A 16439-nucleotide genomic window follows, 5' to 3' on the forward strand; every position below is an offset into this window, starting at 1 on the left:
CAGGATTCAACTCCTTCACCTCACATTCACCTAACAATAAATTATAAATGGAATGATATATATTTTTATATTTTTTAATGTATTATGTGAAGGCGGATTTGGCTTCCTCAAACAACCAGGAAGTAAAACAAAACTACATATCCCAGAATTCCATGCACAGCCTTTTCATAAAACGTGAAATTTACTTATTTTGTTGGTTGTTTCTCAAATTCGTGATAGACACATTTTACTAAATATGTATAGATATTCGGTTTGTGGAAAATACGATAGTTTTACCTTTTTTCCGTTTAAAAAAAGTTAACGCTGTACACACACACAAAAAAAAGCCCGAGAATGACGTTTTAAAACGGGCAGCCATTTTTTTGCGGGAGGAGGTATTTGAGACAGCGAGTTGGGAGTGAGAGGGAAGCTTCCTATTTTCTCCCATTTGTTTCCATTTATTTACAGTCATGTCTGGGGAGATGGAAGAAACAAAGACCATCGAAGAAGCATCAACCGAAGAGCAGCGGGTAATAATGAGTTTGGGGTGTATTTGTGTGTAATATTAGTCGCTTTCCATTGAGGCGAAGTCCGACTGGTGTAGATGTCATGAAATGTGCATGCAATCCCTCAGTCAGTCAGTTCGAGTCAGGTATTATTCAGAGAGATCGCCTTCCCGCTTGTCTGCATTGATACTGGGATTAGCATGCTGGCCGGTCCGTCGATGAACGGGTGTCTAACCAAAACCAGTCTGGTCTGATTTGAAATAGCCCGTGCTTCGCTGTGGCTTACGGTACAACTTTACAGAAGAAACGTGCTGATTTCACCCCAAAATAAACGTATAGAGTAGATATGTTAATATAATAAAGTCCCTTCTGTTTATATTATTGTATTATATGCATGGAGAGTTTGCCAATGTGGACACAATTGGTTTTATTTGGAGAGACGGACGTATTGAGCTGGGGTTCCCTACCGCCGCGTCAACTGGGTAGCGTTCAGCGCGACATGGACCCGGGCACCACTGCTGTGACGTCATCTGTGATGATCGGGATGAAAGCACCCCCTTTCACCTTTTCAAAGCTAATGTTTGATTAAGTGACACTGCTAAACGTGTAATGCAAACCTGACACCCCCCTCCATTGCTGGATTACACTGTGAGCATAATCCGATTTTGGGCTGAACCGTTAGAGGGTCTATATTATAATTATTAGTTATGATCCCAATGCATATTTACCTTTCGTGTTAATGGCGATTCCTACCACGCTGAATTGTGGTGTTTTCAGATTTGAGAAACGGATAGATGTCTGTAGGCGTGATTGCGCGGTGATATCATATTCTTGCTCTTGTATTCCTTATTCCTAATACACGTCTGATTCAGTCCCTTTTAGTGTATAAACGAGATTCATCAAAGCTTTTCAGGTCGGGACCGTTACATGTAATGTAATGTATTGTGTTGTATTGTATTGTTATAGTGCAATACTGTTCTTTTGTATCTATTAAACTAACCCATCGTTGTAAGAGCCACATGTCTCCCCTTCCCATCATGCTCCAATTATAATAAGCCTATATTGATCCACATTCTATAGAACTAGGCCACTTACAAACAAACACAAAAACCTAATTCTATAGATTTCACGTCAAGTTTAAAATGTATGCTTCTAAAATCAGTTAATATATAAAAAATGAGAACATGCTTGAATATAGTAGTCCAAGGAACCCCACCTCCCCCAAAATAACCCAAAACAACTTCCATTGTACACGTCTGAGTTTTCTCCCAGGAGAATGAAAGGGAATAAGCTCTGATTACCAGGAACTTGTATATACCCGAAGAGCACAAAGAGCAATTGTTTTAAGATTTGTAACAGCTATAACTAAACAAAATGGTTACACAGAAATGGCATGTCTCCACTCAAAGCCACCCATATGGATATGGGTTATCTTTGTAAAATAACTGTAAATGCTAGTACCCCTAACCAAACAAAGGTCAAAGAGTTTCAGGGACAGCCAGATGCTAATAGTGATCTTGTTCCAGTATATAGCTGTGTCCCACACTGCAGGGTCCTCTGCTGGATGTAATTTACATCCTGGACCCATATGCCCCATCAGAACACAATGTAGTACTACTAATCTGTCAGTTTATTTATATAGTGTGTATATATAACATGGATTGTAGGTGTGCATGTGTTATCTTTGTAAAATTGGTACATCCCCCAGCTGAGCATCTGTTGATCTTGACTGTCCAGGCAGATCTTCGAGGTTTTGTGGTGATTTTAAATACAATGGTTTGCCCATGAAATGAACCTTGCTATCCTGGCTTGTTTGAATTTTGATCATGCCCTTTTTTCTGCACACCAGGAATAAAGAACTTTACAGCTTAGGTCAGTACTAATTCTTAAATCATTAAGAGTGCGGAGGGGATATTTCAACATTGTATCTTATAAATCATTTAGAGCAGGGGATCCCAAAGTGCGGCCCCCCAAAGCCAACCTTCAACCACTCCTTTTTTTTGAAGCTTTACTATATTTTTACACTTCATGAAAATGTACAATTTGGACATGTAATTTGTGAGACAATAATAAAACAACAATTAAAGTTAATAAATGTTCCCTAACAGAAATGTATAGGAAATAAAAAGGTATGATTTGGGACAAATTTTGTTTTCATCGGTGGCTCATTTCCTACTGTGGCCCCCCCATCCCTTGCAACGTTGGGAAACTGGCGCTCCATCACCAGACATTGGGAACCCCCTGATTTAGAGGAAACGCATTCAGCACACTGGGGAAGTTTTGAGAATGAAGGCAGTACATAAACTGGCAATCCGAAATGTCGGGTCTCGGGGACGATCAGACGACATCATAACTGCTTGTATTGGGCTCATAATGTTTATATTTCCCCATCATTTAGACTGCCAGTGTGCATATATACAGAGGGAGAAATAGAGGGCTAGATTGTTTTCCACTGAGACCTATATCCTTGCTTAGTACAACCCCCCCCCCCCTGATCTATCTTATTTAATTTCCTCTTGAGAGGTAGGGAAAAGGCTCCTATTCCAAGATGACCTAGTTCCATCAACTTCAATGGGCAGCATAAAGCATGTGCAGTGCATCTGCTGATATCGATCACCTGTGCCAGCTGCTGGCCCTCCATCTTTTTACTGTGGTGTGATTGATAGTGTCTCTTAAATTGCAGTCACTATTGGAGTATTGGTGCACATAGCATCATCCTAACCAATAGCACTCTGAAGTCATTTCCTGTACTTAAGTGCTGGTAATTGGTCATCTGTTTAGATTGGATGTAAAAGCTAAAAGGTTGAGAGGCTTTCATTTTAATTTATTTTTTCTTCATGGGTGTAAATATGACTAGCCTGGCATCAGTCTGTAAGTTTAGCCTGTTATGTGTTGTAGTCTTTGGCAAATCGTAGCATTTCCCATACTTTCGTCTTTTATCTGCTTTCATAAACATACATCCTGGTATGATTGCACCCTGGCTGTATCAGATAGAAATATTAACAAGAACATATGAGAGGCTTGATGTTTAACTTAAAGCAGCAGCGTGTCTTGTTTTGGACCATTCATTGAATGCATTTAATTGACAATTTGATAATTTAGAGCAAACTGCATAACTTTAATTTTAGTTCCAACAGGTCAGTGTGGGAATAAATGTAGCTGGTTCTTCGTGATGGTGGGAGTTATTGATTTGTCTTCAAATAAATCCTCTTTGATTATTGTGCTGGCGTATTCACAGAGCCTTATTCTTTGTCCCAGCCCTTGTCCCCATCCCCCTTTTGAAGCACAAATGTATCAGTTGTTTGTTTTCGCTGCTCAAGCCATATTCCTCATCCTCTGTGCATGCCTCTGCTGCATTCAGTCACTTCTGAGCAGTGCACCGTTCAATCCAAACGTTTTTTTACTTTTGCTGCTTGGTCCAAAAACATTTTGGTTAAAAAGATCTAAGGTAAGCATTGTAATGTCAGTAATCTTTTTTTTTTTTCAGCATTTACTGGATACGTTAAATTCTCAGAGTGGAATTTTATGTAAAAATGTCTTCATCCAGCAAATTGTAAGTGATCTGAAGTAGGTTTGTTATATGAGGGGGAATCCATTGTCTGTAGGGTATGGAAGAACAGGATAATGTTGGATTTAAACATAATTTGAACGCTTTGATGCTTCAGGGTTCTGATCAAAGGAAAGATCAAAGTGATGCATGTCAATTGATTTTTATTCTTTCTTTTTGTATAAAGGACTTCACCTTAATGATTAAAAGGTTGAATCTTTCACAAATAAGACTCAAATGTAGTTTTCTCCTTGTTTGATCGTTGCTATGTTCATGTCTGACATGGTTTGTCTGCTTCAAACGCCCAAAAATCTTTCTTCAATCGATGATTGGAAGGCATGGGTTGACTTGTGGAGGCTTCATTGTTTGTTATTACAGAGTTGTGTTGAAGAACAGCCCTCCTGTCTGTTGGTAGTGCTGTGGATTTTTCTGTGGTCACTTTACTCACAGCAATAGTCATGTGAAGATGTGAGGTCCGTTTTGTTTGACACATGGATGCAGAAACTCTGATAATAAGAGGAATGCTTTCCTGAATCTCCACTAAATACATATTGAACATAAACCAGTGATTTTATATTTTTGTTCTAACTAAGGATAGATGGGTTCAGATAATGTTTGAACTATTTTGAGGAGGCTGTAGTAGCTAACATTGTGCTGTCCTAAGTTTAGCCTGTCGGCATGTTCTTTCAAAGTTATTGACCTGATTGGGAAGCATTTGGCAGTGTAGTCGTTGATTTGATGACCTCTTTAAGAAAGATTTGGGTAAGGTATGATGCAGTCAGAAACTGTGTGCTCCTTATTTCTATAGGAAATGGAGGATAAGGTGATCAGCCCTGAGAAGGTGGAAGAGGCGAAGCTGAAAGCTCGGTATCCTCACCTCGGTGCCAAGCCTGGGGGCTCAGACTTCCTCAGGAAAAGACTTCAGAAAGGGGTGAGTTGACATCTTTTTCACATCCACAGCATGGCATTTTCATACACTGGCCTGACTCAGAGGTTATGCAACCGGTTCTAATATGACGGTAACATGCAGCGTTCAGCTTCATTCCCCATTTCAAAGAAGAAAAAGGTGACAAAGTTTTATAAACGTTATTTGCATCATATTGCAGTCCAAAATAGAAAGCGCGGGGGAAACAAACATTGAATCACATTTTTCACATGGGACATTTCCCCAGTTTTGAGAATCATAATATTGATTGGCTACGTTTTGATCTTGTGTATTTTATTTTTTTTAATTTAGATGGTACAGTACAATATATGGTGGGATTACTGTAATTGCTTTTTCTCTTCCTCCTGCTTATCCAGAAGGTGAATGTAGTGCATCGCCCCCATCCTTTTTTGTAATGGCCACATTCTTGTGTGTAATTGCAGAACCAGTCAATCAGGTTTACATGTATAACCAGGCAAGGATACAGGAGGCATCTTAATTGCTACTGTCTGTAACCCTCCCCCCCAAAAAAATAAACCCTATTCCACCCTACACTTTTAAGGTTTCACGGATGAAAAGCAAATCTGCAGAGAAAAGCAAGTTAGTATTGCTGTGCTTTAAATAACGGATATATCTTACTTGCTTATTAAACTGTGTCCTTGTTGACTCTGCATTTTTTGCTTCACAGCAAAAATATTTTGATTCTGGGGACTACAACATGGCGAAGGCCAAGATGAAGAACAAGCAACTACCTACTGCCACTGCAGAGAAGGCGGAGATAACTGGAGACCACATCCCCACACCGCAAGACCTGCCTCAGAGAAAACCCTCTCTCGTTGCTAGCAAGCTGGCAGGTTGATGGGAGCTTTACGACTGCACTGCTTTTGTTCTCATTCCTCTTTTCTCATCCCTGTTATTGTCCCCCTTCATCTATTAGTTTTCTTATTTTCTTTGTATTTTTTTTTCTTTTTATACTTCCATTGATAAGCGCTCTAAGAACACTTGACTGGTAGGCAGATTCCAGTAACTAGTGCTGCTTAAGGAGAAGTTCACAAAGTGTAGTACCTGGAATAGATGCTGAGGAAGAATCCTAAAGCTTGCAAAGTTATACTTGATGGTTTAAATGTACTGTAGTTTTTGATTGAAAGTGTACATATTTCCTAGTGTTTGGAGTGATGGCAGGAGTCAACATTTTAGAAAGTTTTACATTTTTACTGTATCATTCCTTATCTTCATCTAAATTATGAAGTAATGTGCTTGAATTATTTAATATAATCTTCAATTATGTACGTCTTTCCCCCTCCCCCCATCACACCCTTATTACTGCTATGTTCTTTGTTTTATATATTAAGAAATAAAGAATGGACCATACAGATATTGCAGCAGAGTAATGTTATGGAGAAAAAATAATAATCTGAAAATCAAAAAAAGAGCATGTGTGAAACTAGGTTCTAACAGGTTGGTGTTTGCTTGCCTAAAATCTTGAATTTCAAAAATGGCCTTAAACCTCATTCAGCTTTATCAATTGCAGTTTTTCTTGGGCAATATTTGTCCACCCTGGAAAAATCCTTGTGAACCTAGTCCTGAATGTGTGCTGAAAACTATTTAAAACCATTCTCATTTAGGTTTTCTAGCTGGTAACTCACTAAGGAAATGTTTGAAGTGTGCATGTGCATAGACTGTGCAGTCACATTTGTGCCATTTTTTGTAAATAAAATAGTTTTGCACAAATGCCCTCACTTGCATTTTATTCATTGCCTGAAACTGCTAAGTAACACTGGCGATTTGACTTCCACATGATGCTTATGCTGTTGTGTACGTGTCCTTCAGGTGAAGTCCTTTTTTTAGTGAAGATCAAGAAGACTCTTCATTTCCATATAATTGCTTAATGTATAGTTGCAAATGGGAGGGTGGGTGGGTGGGTGGGGACCTAACTGTGCATGTATACTACATGTATATCCCCTATTTTTTACTGTAGTTTCCTTGATCAGTTATTGAACACATTTGAGAAGTAGAAAGATGTAACTGATGCCTGTTCAACATGTGGTTTCTTTAAATCATTGACCTGCTTTAGGCATGAAAACTGACTGTTTACTATAAAATAAGCTCTGATGTTATTGTTTTGACCTGAATCCACCAGTTAGCCATGCCTTCCCTGGTGCATTTTGCTTTGATCTCATGGGATAGTAAGCTTAGGTTTTCCTTCTAGACCATGCAAAGCATTCCCATTTGTTTAATTTTTGTTTTTGTTCTAGCTCCTGCAGGCAGTGCTTTGTTTCACTCTCGTGTAATGGTGGTCTCTAGTGCAACTTTCACCTTATTTGCATAGGATTCGCTTTTGTATGGTACCACACAATCCTCTTGGCCACTTGTGTTGGCAGAATGTAGGTTATACATTTGCATTCACTATTAATACTACTTTATAGAGGTTATTTATTTTTTATTACAATGATATTGGGTCATCAACTTGGAAAAGGAGTTTTAAGTTTTATTAGTCTGTTTGAAAAGTAAATCAAATCACTCTGGTAGGATTTGCATGACTGCTGTGATGTCATGATAACAGGTGTATAATGTAGCCAAGATGTTGTGCAGAAGATGGTGAGCAGTGTATGAGTTGTAGCAATTGGTTTGGAAGCTTTTGAAAGCTCTGAATTTGTACAATAATAAATACAAAAATTCTATAGCTTTTAAATCCCTACTGAGCAAATCTCTTGTTAGGAGACTAGACCTAACAAGCTCCCAAATATCTATAAATAAGTAAGCAAGTCATGAGACTATGGCAAGGCTTCTCACAAGAGAAGTCTATTTAAGCCACTAGGAATTCTCTGGCAGATGGGACTGGGTCTTTCAAATCGCCAGAGTGGATTACCATGAGATTCAATTTAATTATTTTTAGCTCCATGTACCCAGGACATAATTAACATGTGTGGGTGAGTACAAAATTCATATTATTGCATGGGCAGTTTTGCAAATGTCAGTGCTTGTCACTTTAATCCTTTTTTTTTTAATTGATATAGAAGTAATTATTTACCCGCCTTTCAGTTTCTCTCAAGTGGTCCTCTGATTTCTTAACTGAAGTACAAAATTATACATTTTATACATTGGTTTCAATAGATAGATATAGCTTGCACTACATAAACCTATCAAGTCACGCTACTCTAAAATAAAATGTTGTGGAATTAAGTGAATAAGCAAAAGCCCCTTTAATATGCAAGTACAGTCCCAGTTGGAGAAGACCAACAACATGGTTCAAATGTAATACGAGATCCAAATATACCACCCGGAACTATAAAGTCTAATACCCGACCAAAAAGTGTCATAGGGGACAAGGAAAGTGTGGTTAAAACATTGAAAATTGATTGATCTTTTTACCATACATTTTTATTTGTATAGTGCTGTACGCGGGGTAGCCACAGAGCGCTTTACAGAGTGGTGAACATACAACAAACGTACAGTGAGGGGAAAAAGTATTTGATCCCCTGCTGATTTTGTACGTTTGCCCACTGACAAAGAAATGATCAGTCTATAATTTTAATGGTAGGTGTATTTTAACAGTGAGAGACAGAATAACAACAAAAACATCCAGAAAAATGCATTTCAAAAAAGTTATACATTGATTTGCATGTTAATAAGGGAAATAAGTATTTGATCCCCTATCAATCAGCAAGATTTCTGGCTCCCAGGTGTCTTTTATACAGGTAACGAGCTGAGATTAGGTGCACTCTCTTAAAGGGAGTGCTCCTAATCTCAGCTCGTTACCTGTATAAAAGACACCTGTCCACAGAAGCAATCAATCAATCAGATTCCAAACTCTCCACCATGGCCAAGACCAAAGAGCTGTCCAAGGATGTCAGGGACAAGATTGTAGACCTACACAAGGCTGGAATGGGCTACAAGACCATCGCCAAGCAGCTTGGTGAGAAGGTGACAACAGTTGGTGCGATTATTCGCAAATGGAAGAAACACAAAATAACTGTCAGTCTCCCTTGGTCTGGGGCTCCATGCAAGATCTCACCTCGTGGAGTTACAATGATCATGAGAACGGTGAGGAATCAGCCCAGAACTACACGGGAGGATCTTGTTAATGATCTCAAGGCAGCTGGGACCATTGTCACCAAGATAACAATTGGTAACACACTACGCCGTGAAGGACTGAAATCCTGCAGCGCCCACAAGGTCCCCCTGCTCAAGAAAGCACATGTACAGGCCCGTCTGAAGTTTGCCAATGAACATCTGAATGATTCAGAGGAGAACTGGGTGAAAGTGTTGTGGTCAGATGAGACCAAAATCGAGCTCTTTGGCATCAACTCAACTCGCCGTGTTTGGAGGAGGAGGAATGACCCCAAGAACACCATCCCCACCGTCAAACATGGAGGTGGAAACATTATGCTTTGGGGGTGTTTTTCTGGTAAGGGGACAGGACAACTGCACAGCATCAAAGTGACGATGGACGGGGCCATGTACCGTCAAATCTTGGGTGAGAACCTCCTTCCCTCACCCAGGGCATTGAAAATGGGTCGTGGATGGGTATTCCAGCATGACAATGACCCAAAACACACAGCCAAGGCAACAAAGGAGTGGCTCAAGAAGAAGCACATTAAGGTCCTGGAGTGGCCTAGCCAGTCTCCAGACCTTAATCCCATAGAAAATCTGTGGAGGGAGCTGAAGGTTCGAGTTGCCAAACGTCAGCCTCGAAACCTTAATGACTTGGAGAGGATCTGCAAAGAGGAGTGGGACAAAATCCCTCCTGAGATGTGTGCAAACCTGGTGGCCAACTACAAGAAACGTCTGACCTCTGTGATTGCCAACAAGGGTTTTGCCACCAAGTACTAAGTCGAAGGGGTCAAATACTTATTTCCCTCATTAACATGCAAATCAATTTATAACTTTTTTGAAATGCGTTTTTCTGGATTTTGTTGTTGTTATTCTGTCTCTCACTGTTAAAATACACCTACCATTAAAATTATAGACTGATCATTTCTTTGTCAGTGGGCAAACGTACAAAATCAGCAGGGGATCAAATACTTTTTTCCCTCACTGTATAGCAAAATAAAAGAATACTTAAATAATACAAGGCCCATCGAGGAGAGCAAAACTGGAAATGACATCCCGTTGACGCCCCCTAGTGGGCGCACTGGTTTATGTTCCAGCGGTGCGCGTCCCCAGTCATGGGCAGAACCAACTCCAGAAGACATGGTAGCTCAACTGATACAACTAAGCAGATTTATTTTCTATACTTTGCAATACAACATGTTTCCATATGTAGTAATAAAACAGACGATTATTACAAAGCAATTAAATGAATACATTAAACGGAATAAAGTGAAATAAAATAAAATAAATAGGAAACACTTGAAAAGTCTGCAAAGTCACTGGACACATTTCTGTGCAATCAGGAGCATTGGGTAAATGGCGAAAAGCTGGTTGGTTTGCATGGGCTGCAGTTCTCCTAACTTTACAAAGAGTTAGGAGAATTGGTTAGTGCACATTTAAATAATTTTTAATAATACATCATAAAATAACTGTCACTTTCCCTGTATAGTAGGTTAACTCAAAATAAACATAATAAATAAAAAATAAATCACAGAGCACCAGTAACCGCTGGGCGGCAGCCCTCGCTGCAAATTTCAAATCCATAGCAACAGCGGCTTTTCACTGAATCATGTCATCCATCATACCCACAATGCACAGAGAGACACCAAAATAGCCAGATTTTCAGGTATCATGGCGTTTGCTACCTCTGCTTGAAACCTCTCCTCGATCATCGCCTGCACGGATTTATATTTACATTTATATACATACACAAGAAACCCCCCAGTTAACTGTGACAGAGGGAAAGCGCCCCCCCCCCGATGCGCCGCTGAGCAGGACTGGAGAAACGCAGCGGTTGACCATCATGGCAGCGTCCGAGCTCTATACAAAGGTAATGCGGGCTTTTGCGCTCTTGCACTTGGGTCTGCTTTGTGTGGTTTTTTGTGCCTGGGTTTGTTTCTGCAGCTTCTGGGGACGAGCTTTTGAAAGGCTGTTTGCAGGCCTTTGCGTTATTGGGTTCGTGCGAAAGGGGAGGATGGGAGCGCAGGAGAGGCACACTGGCCGACGCAAATGAACAATGGGAGACGGGCACGAATGAATGGCATCTTTGGATGTGATTGTCTAACAGTTATACATACATCATTATATACATATGTAGGTATTACAGCAGTGCGCTGTGTTTTGTGAGGCGGCATGAGGGCGATTTCTTAGGGGTTTGAGTTACTGTTGTCATTCACTGTCGCGCAAACGGAGTCTGGCTCAGCGGCGAAGGCGAAGCAATGAACCGGCTGGAAAGAAACCGCTCTGTCCTTAGGGGTGCATTTCATAGCAGCCAAAATGAAAATGTACAACAGCGCTTCTGGAAGAAACACATCTATTTTAATCTCATTATTCATTTACAAGTGCAAGAAACCAGAAACCAGCTGTGTCCTTTACGGGCTCCAGTTAACCGTTCCTTGAGAAAGCGGTCGGGACATTGCGGGAAATGAGACGACTGTGTTATGCGTAATAGGGCCGCTATTTATGGAAAGAAAATCAATGGGTGGGGGTTTGCACACACACACACACACACACACACACACACACACACACACACACACACACACACACACCACAGATGGAAATGAAAAGTAACATTCTTCATATTGGAGAACACGCCTGGCTATGGTGGATTTGTGAAAAGGCTACATTGTTACCCAGAAGGTCCACTGTGTGTGAGATCCAGGCCTGGGGAGTTGGATAAAAGGCTGGTGTCGGGTACGGGTACCGCTGTGATGCTGGGATAAGGACTAGTGTCGGGTACGGGTACCGCTGTGATGCTGGGATAAGGACTAGTGTCGGGTACGGGTACCGCTGTGATGCTGGGATAAGGACTAGTGTCGGGTACGGGTACCGCTGTGATGCTGGGATAAGGACTAGTGTCGGGTACGGGTACCGCTGTGATGCTGGGATAAGGACTAGTGTCGGGTACGGGTACCGCTGTGATGCTGGGATAAGGACTAGTGTCGGGTACGGGTACCGCTGTGATGCTGAGACGGACATTTACATCACTGCTGATGATGACACCCATGCGCACGATGCTCCTGTGTGTTTTGAGGCTGGGCTATATTTAACCGGTTCATTTCTCACGCTGTGAAATCAGCTGCTTAACCTGCCATTTAGTAATGGATGGGTGTGTGAGCAATGCAGATGTTGAAGCCTTATTTTTAATATTTAAAATTAATTTTCATCCGTGTATGATATGTGACCATTATTATCCTGTCCTTGTGTTGCCTTGTGCTATATCGACCCGTGCTAAGTGCTGTAGTGGGTGAATGGAGTCAATTGCACTAATGAAAAGGCATGCATTTTGAAAAGCGCTTTTGTCATAGTTCACAACATCTCTGTATCTGATAATAATAATAATAATAATAATAATAATAATAATAATATAGTCAAATCCTGTGCTAAAATGTAATAGTTATTCCAGGCCCTGCCATTGTCAGTGCTTCTCTGACAGCTGGCAAAGTGAAAGCTCCCATCCCCCATCGTCGCCAGATTCTACACAGAAATACTGTGGTGAAATCTCAGATCAGACTCCCTTACATTTAAAGGCATGGTGACAATTGTTTAAATAGACAAATATCACTCATTTCAGTACCAGCAGGACCATCACATTATGGCAGGATATTGTAACAGGCTTCTGAAATGAAATTTCCTGTTCTTTCACACTGCCAATGAGGCTGATGCAACAGACTCTGGTAGTGTATGGAAAATTACACTGAAGAGCTTCAGACAACAACAACAACATCCACGGCTGTGGGGTGACGACTTCATTCCTCGTAGTACTTTCTAACGGTTCAGGAAAATCTCCCTATAAGATCCAGTGCATGTTGTGTATCTGAAATTGACTGGCGAGGGGTTATGACTGGATTTTGCAGGCAAGGCCGTACTGAAAGCAAGCAAGAGGAATGTCATCAACATTCCTGTAAAATGACCCAGGTGAGATCATGACCCCTTCACTAATTAAGCACCATGGAGAGCAACTGCATCTCTGTCATGCAGGTTCTCTTTCAGTTGCAAATATGCTGGACCAGAGAAGATTCGGCCACAGCAGATCCCAATGACTGGAGTCAAATGAAATGCATGACATCATGCCTGATGATGACTAACAGAGGTGGCCCGATCGACTGTCAAAGCAGTAATTGAATTTATTGACCCAGGGAGTCGTTGAGATCTCCATGATCTCCATGAGGAAATTAAATGGCTTTCAATAACAGGATTAGTGCTAATGTCATTTGCTCACCTTCCTAATGTAGTACAGCAAGAATTATTGCAAACATGATGTGGGGGTTTTCAATAATTCATATGAAAAATAAATCTGCCTTTTTATGTTTTAATAGCCTCATTAGATGGTACACAGCTGTATAGTTAGTCAAAAGATGTATAGTTAGTCAGTATTTAGTTCAGCAGTATTGGAGATTTCTCAAGTCTTCTTGTGTAACACTGACACATTCATTAGTTTCCCAACTCCCTGGAACATGGCAGACAGACTTTTCCATCTTCTGTATTTGCCCATGTGGGTACGTGTCTATAACTCACTGAGAGCACTTCCCAGGGTAATGACGTAGCAGAGGTTTTTCTTTTTCTTAAAGCAGCTTACAGCATGAAGCAAAGAGCATGAATTACATCCAGTTATTGTGCCAATTTCTTAAAGGAAAAAGCAAACAAAGAAGCACCCAAAACACATTCCTGTAATGGTGTTTAAAGGGAGAGTGGGTGAATAGTGGGTGGCAGCCCTGAAGAGGTGACTATGATGTGTTTGATCTCGCTTTCCGGGACCCTTTCCTTAGATTAATGACATCATGATAATGCATCACTTTATTTGGTCCCGGAGACAGCGGTTTAACAAAGCCTCTTGTCAAACTCTTGGGTTCCTGCCCACAGACAGGCACAGAGCACAGCTGATGCAAGCCTTAGGCTGAGGCTGAGCCAACAGAACCACCCATTCAGGAAACTGCCTGCCTCCTCTGCCTCAACTTGAGCAGCCAGCTTCCTCTAAATGCTTTTGAATGGCAAAGCAGAGCAGTGTATGTAGCCCACTCTATCCATTTGCCCGAGTATTTTTTTCTCCTACTAACGTATGCATTCCTGTTTGCTTGCTTGCTGCTTATGTTTCCTTCAGATAAGGTCTGACTTACACCGTGCTTTATTCAGGTATATTTTACTTAATGTAAAAGTCTTAAGTGTTTTAGTATTCTGTCACTGAATGTCTGAATATAACCAATAGTACATTAAAAAGATTGTTATTCCTACATGCAACACCAAATGCAAGATACCTCTCATGCTTTCAGAGTTCAGGATACATGCATTAAAAGCACATGTAAAGTAATTCACAAAATCTTAATTTGCTGAGTGTGCCTCTTCCAGTTTGCTACTGAAGTATCATAAGATGCACTTTTGACTTACGTGACTGTGGGCACAATGCACAATACAGCTCATTATTTCAAGAATATTTTTCCACTAAGGCATGTCTGTTTGTTTTTGTTTTTTAGTTTTTTTTAATAAGTTCAACAACATGTAAGAAGGAGATTCTTGAGTTTGGAGAAACTTCCAGATTAATATGACCTCTGTCATAACAGTGCCTGGAAGGGAATGGGTGAGCTGGTATCACATAGACCATGAACTGTCATAAGACCATCTGTATTTGTAATTTTCTCTGCTCTGCAGCCCATTAGAAAACACTCTACTCTTTGTGCTCCAGATGAAAAAACACACCATTGAGAGGTTACAGGATACAAATCTAGCAAGCATTGCATATTTACCACCCATTGTAGGTCCCAGTCATGCTCTGGAGTGCTGTGGAGGTGTCCTCCTACTTGTAGTCTTGTCGGCAATTAGCGCAGTGGTGTGGAAATACCCAGGCTCTCGGCAGCTGTAGTGGAGACCCAAGAACTCTTAAAGCTGCAATGGACATTCTTCATCAAGTGTGACTTTAACCGATCAATTTGAGCTTGGCTGCATTTCGTGTGAAGATTGGGATCAGAAAAGCCTTTAGTCTCAGTGCTTTGAAACTGCTTGAAGATGAACCAGGAGTTGGAATTTATGTATGTAAATGTAAGTATGCCAATGTTTTGTTGTTTTTCGCTATTCAGAGGTGTATTTATAGGGCACTGTTATGCTTTGATAAAGGTCCATGGGCATGCTATTTATACACCTACATCATGTTTGGTCTTCACTGAAGAAGTTTGAATCCTCTTTAGTAGTTCTCTGGCTAGATGTGTGGGTAAATTCAGCTGACTCTGAATGTCCTGCCTTTCCCTCTGTGTCATTGCTTTCACTTGCATTAGCGCAGCATTTTGTTCCACATTTCTTTGTCATGAAAAGCTGAATTGACATTTTGATTTATTAAAAAAAATTATTTTTATTTTCGTCTTTTTATTTTTTAAGGAAAGGGCTGTGACACATTTCTTTGCATTCTTCTAACCTTAGGCCTTTTGCTAAGCATTTTCATAGGATGAAAACACCCAACAAGCCCACACCCTAGATAGGGGTAAACATTATTGTGCATTAGTATAAAGAGGAAACAACAGATAACAGAAATGTAACTGTTACTCAAACTAGAAGACATGAACGTCTAATTTGTAAAAGATTAACAGTCCACACAGTTGCTTGGGTCAGTCCATTGTCACCAATTCTGTGAATTATGACATCACATAGTATATCTGTAGGGTTCATCTCTTCTTTGTGCTTGTGTAAAACAGTCATTGGGATTATGTCCTGGCAGCTTTGAATAATACATATTTTCCTACCCAATTGCCTGTAATGCATTATTCACATATCTCCGTGGTAAAAGGGCTAAAACTGATGAATAATCCTAGGTCTCTATTCAGATGCCTCAATGTGTACAACAGATGACTAAGAGTAGGGGCCCTTCAGTCTTGCTTCTGGCACCAGGGCGCAGCAGGTTGTTATAGACATAGCCTTGTGCTTTCCTCCCTGAGCTACTGTTAGCTCATGACGTTGTAGACAGCTGCAGACAGAGGCAAGCAGGGTGTGGAGCCGGTTGATATTATTAGGACTGCATCTGTTCCTCCGCTCTTTTATTTCACTAGGACTCCCAGGGATAGAGATGCTGCTCATAGCTTCCAGAAATGCATTTGTTAAATTTGGCACTTTGGGTTATTACAACAGAGTGGAACCTGACGTTTTTGTTTTCTTCACGTTCAAGGAGAACAAGCCTAGTAAAGAACGGTCCACTTTGCTGTTTGCAACTTAACTGCTGAAGGCTGCTTATTTGATGTACAGGTGGGCTGTCATGTGAGTGCTTTTGTGCAACTTCTGATGAGACACCCAGACAAGAGCAGTGCCAAACAGAGCGCTGCAGGAAACTGGTTGAGTCGGGTGAACCAGGAAAACAGCAGATTCTCACATGCACTCCTGTCATGTGATGAGCCGTTGCGAGTTAATG

The 16439-nt window shown here is 40.7% G+C and overlaps 2 protein-coding genes across 2 annotated transcripts in view; both read left to right on the forward strand.

Annotated features, from left to right (window-relative positions):
- Window positions 1–344: 344 nt before the first annotated feature.
- Window positions 345–6688, forward strand: arpp19a (cAMP-regulated phosphoprotein 19a). Its single transcript, XM_066701369.1, has 3 exons — window positions 345–509; window positions 4841–4963; window positions 5646–6688. The coding sequence occupies exons 1-3, from the start codon at window positions 450–452 to the stop codon at window positions 5814–5816; spliced, it is 354 nt and encodes a 117-aa protein (XP_066557466.1). The 5' UTR covers window positions 345–449; the 3' UTR covers window positions 5817–6688.
- Window positions 6689–10650: 3962 nt separating this feature from the next.
- myo5aa (myosin VAa) overlaps window positions 10651–16439 on the forward strand; it is a 57140-nt gene continuing 51351 nt past the window's right edge. Inside the window, exon 1 of the mRNA XM_066701370.1 lies at window positions 10651–10880. Within this exon, the coding sequence (XP_066557467.1) occupies window positions 10854–10880 (27 nt within the window). The 5' untranslated portion in view covers window positions 10651–10853. The remainder of the gene's footprint in view (window positions 10881–16439) is intronic.

This window comes from Amia ocellicauda, chromosome 4 (genome assembly GCF_036373705.1).
Source record: "Amia ocellicauda isolate fAmiCal2 chromosome 4, fAmiCal2.hap1, whole genome shotgun sequence".
In the NCBI taxonomy this organism is placed as follows: Eukaryota; Metazoa; Chordata; class Actinopteri; order Amiiformes; family Amiidae; genus Amia; species Amia ocellicauda.

Bases quoted from the DNA above. Each gene is read 5' to 3' on its own strand.
- arpp19a (XM_066701369.1), top strand. From the start codon at position 450: ATGTCTGGGGAGATGGAAGAAACAAAGACCATCGAAGAAGCATCAACC. The intron at 510-4,840 runs GTAATAATGAGT...TTATTTCTATAG, and splicing joins CATCAACCGAAGAGCAGCGG to GAAATGGAGGATAAGGTGAT. The intron at 4,964-5,645 runs GTGAGTTGACAT...TTTGCTTCACAG, and splicing joins GGAAAAGACTTCAGAAAGGG to CAAAAATATTTTGATTCTGG.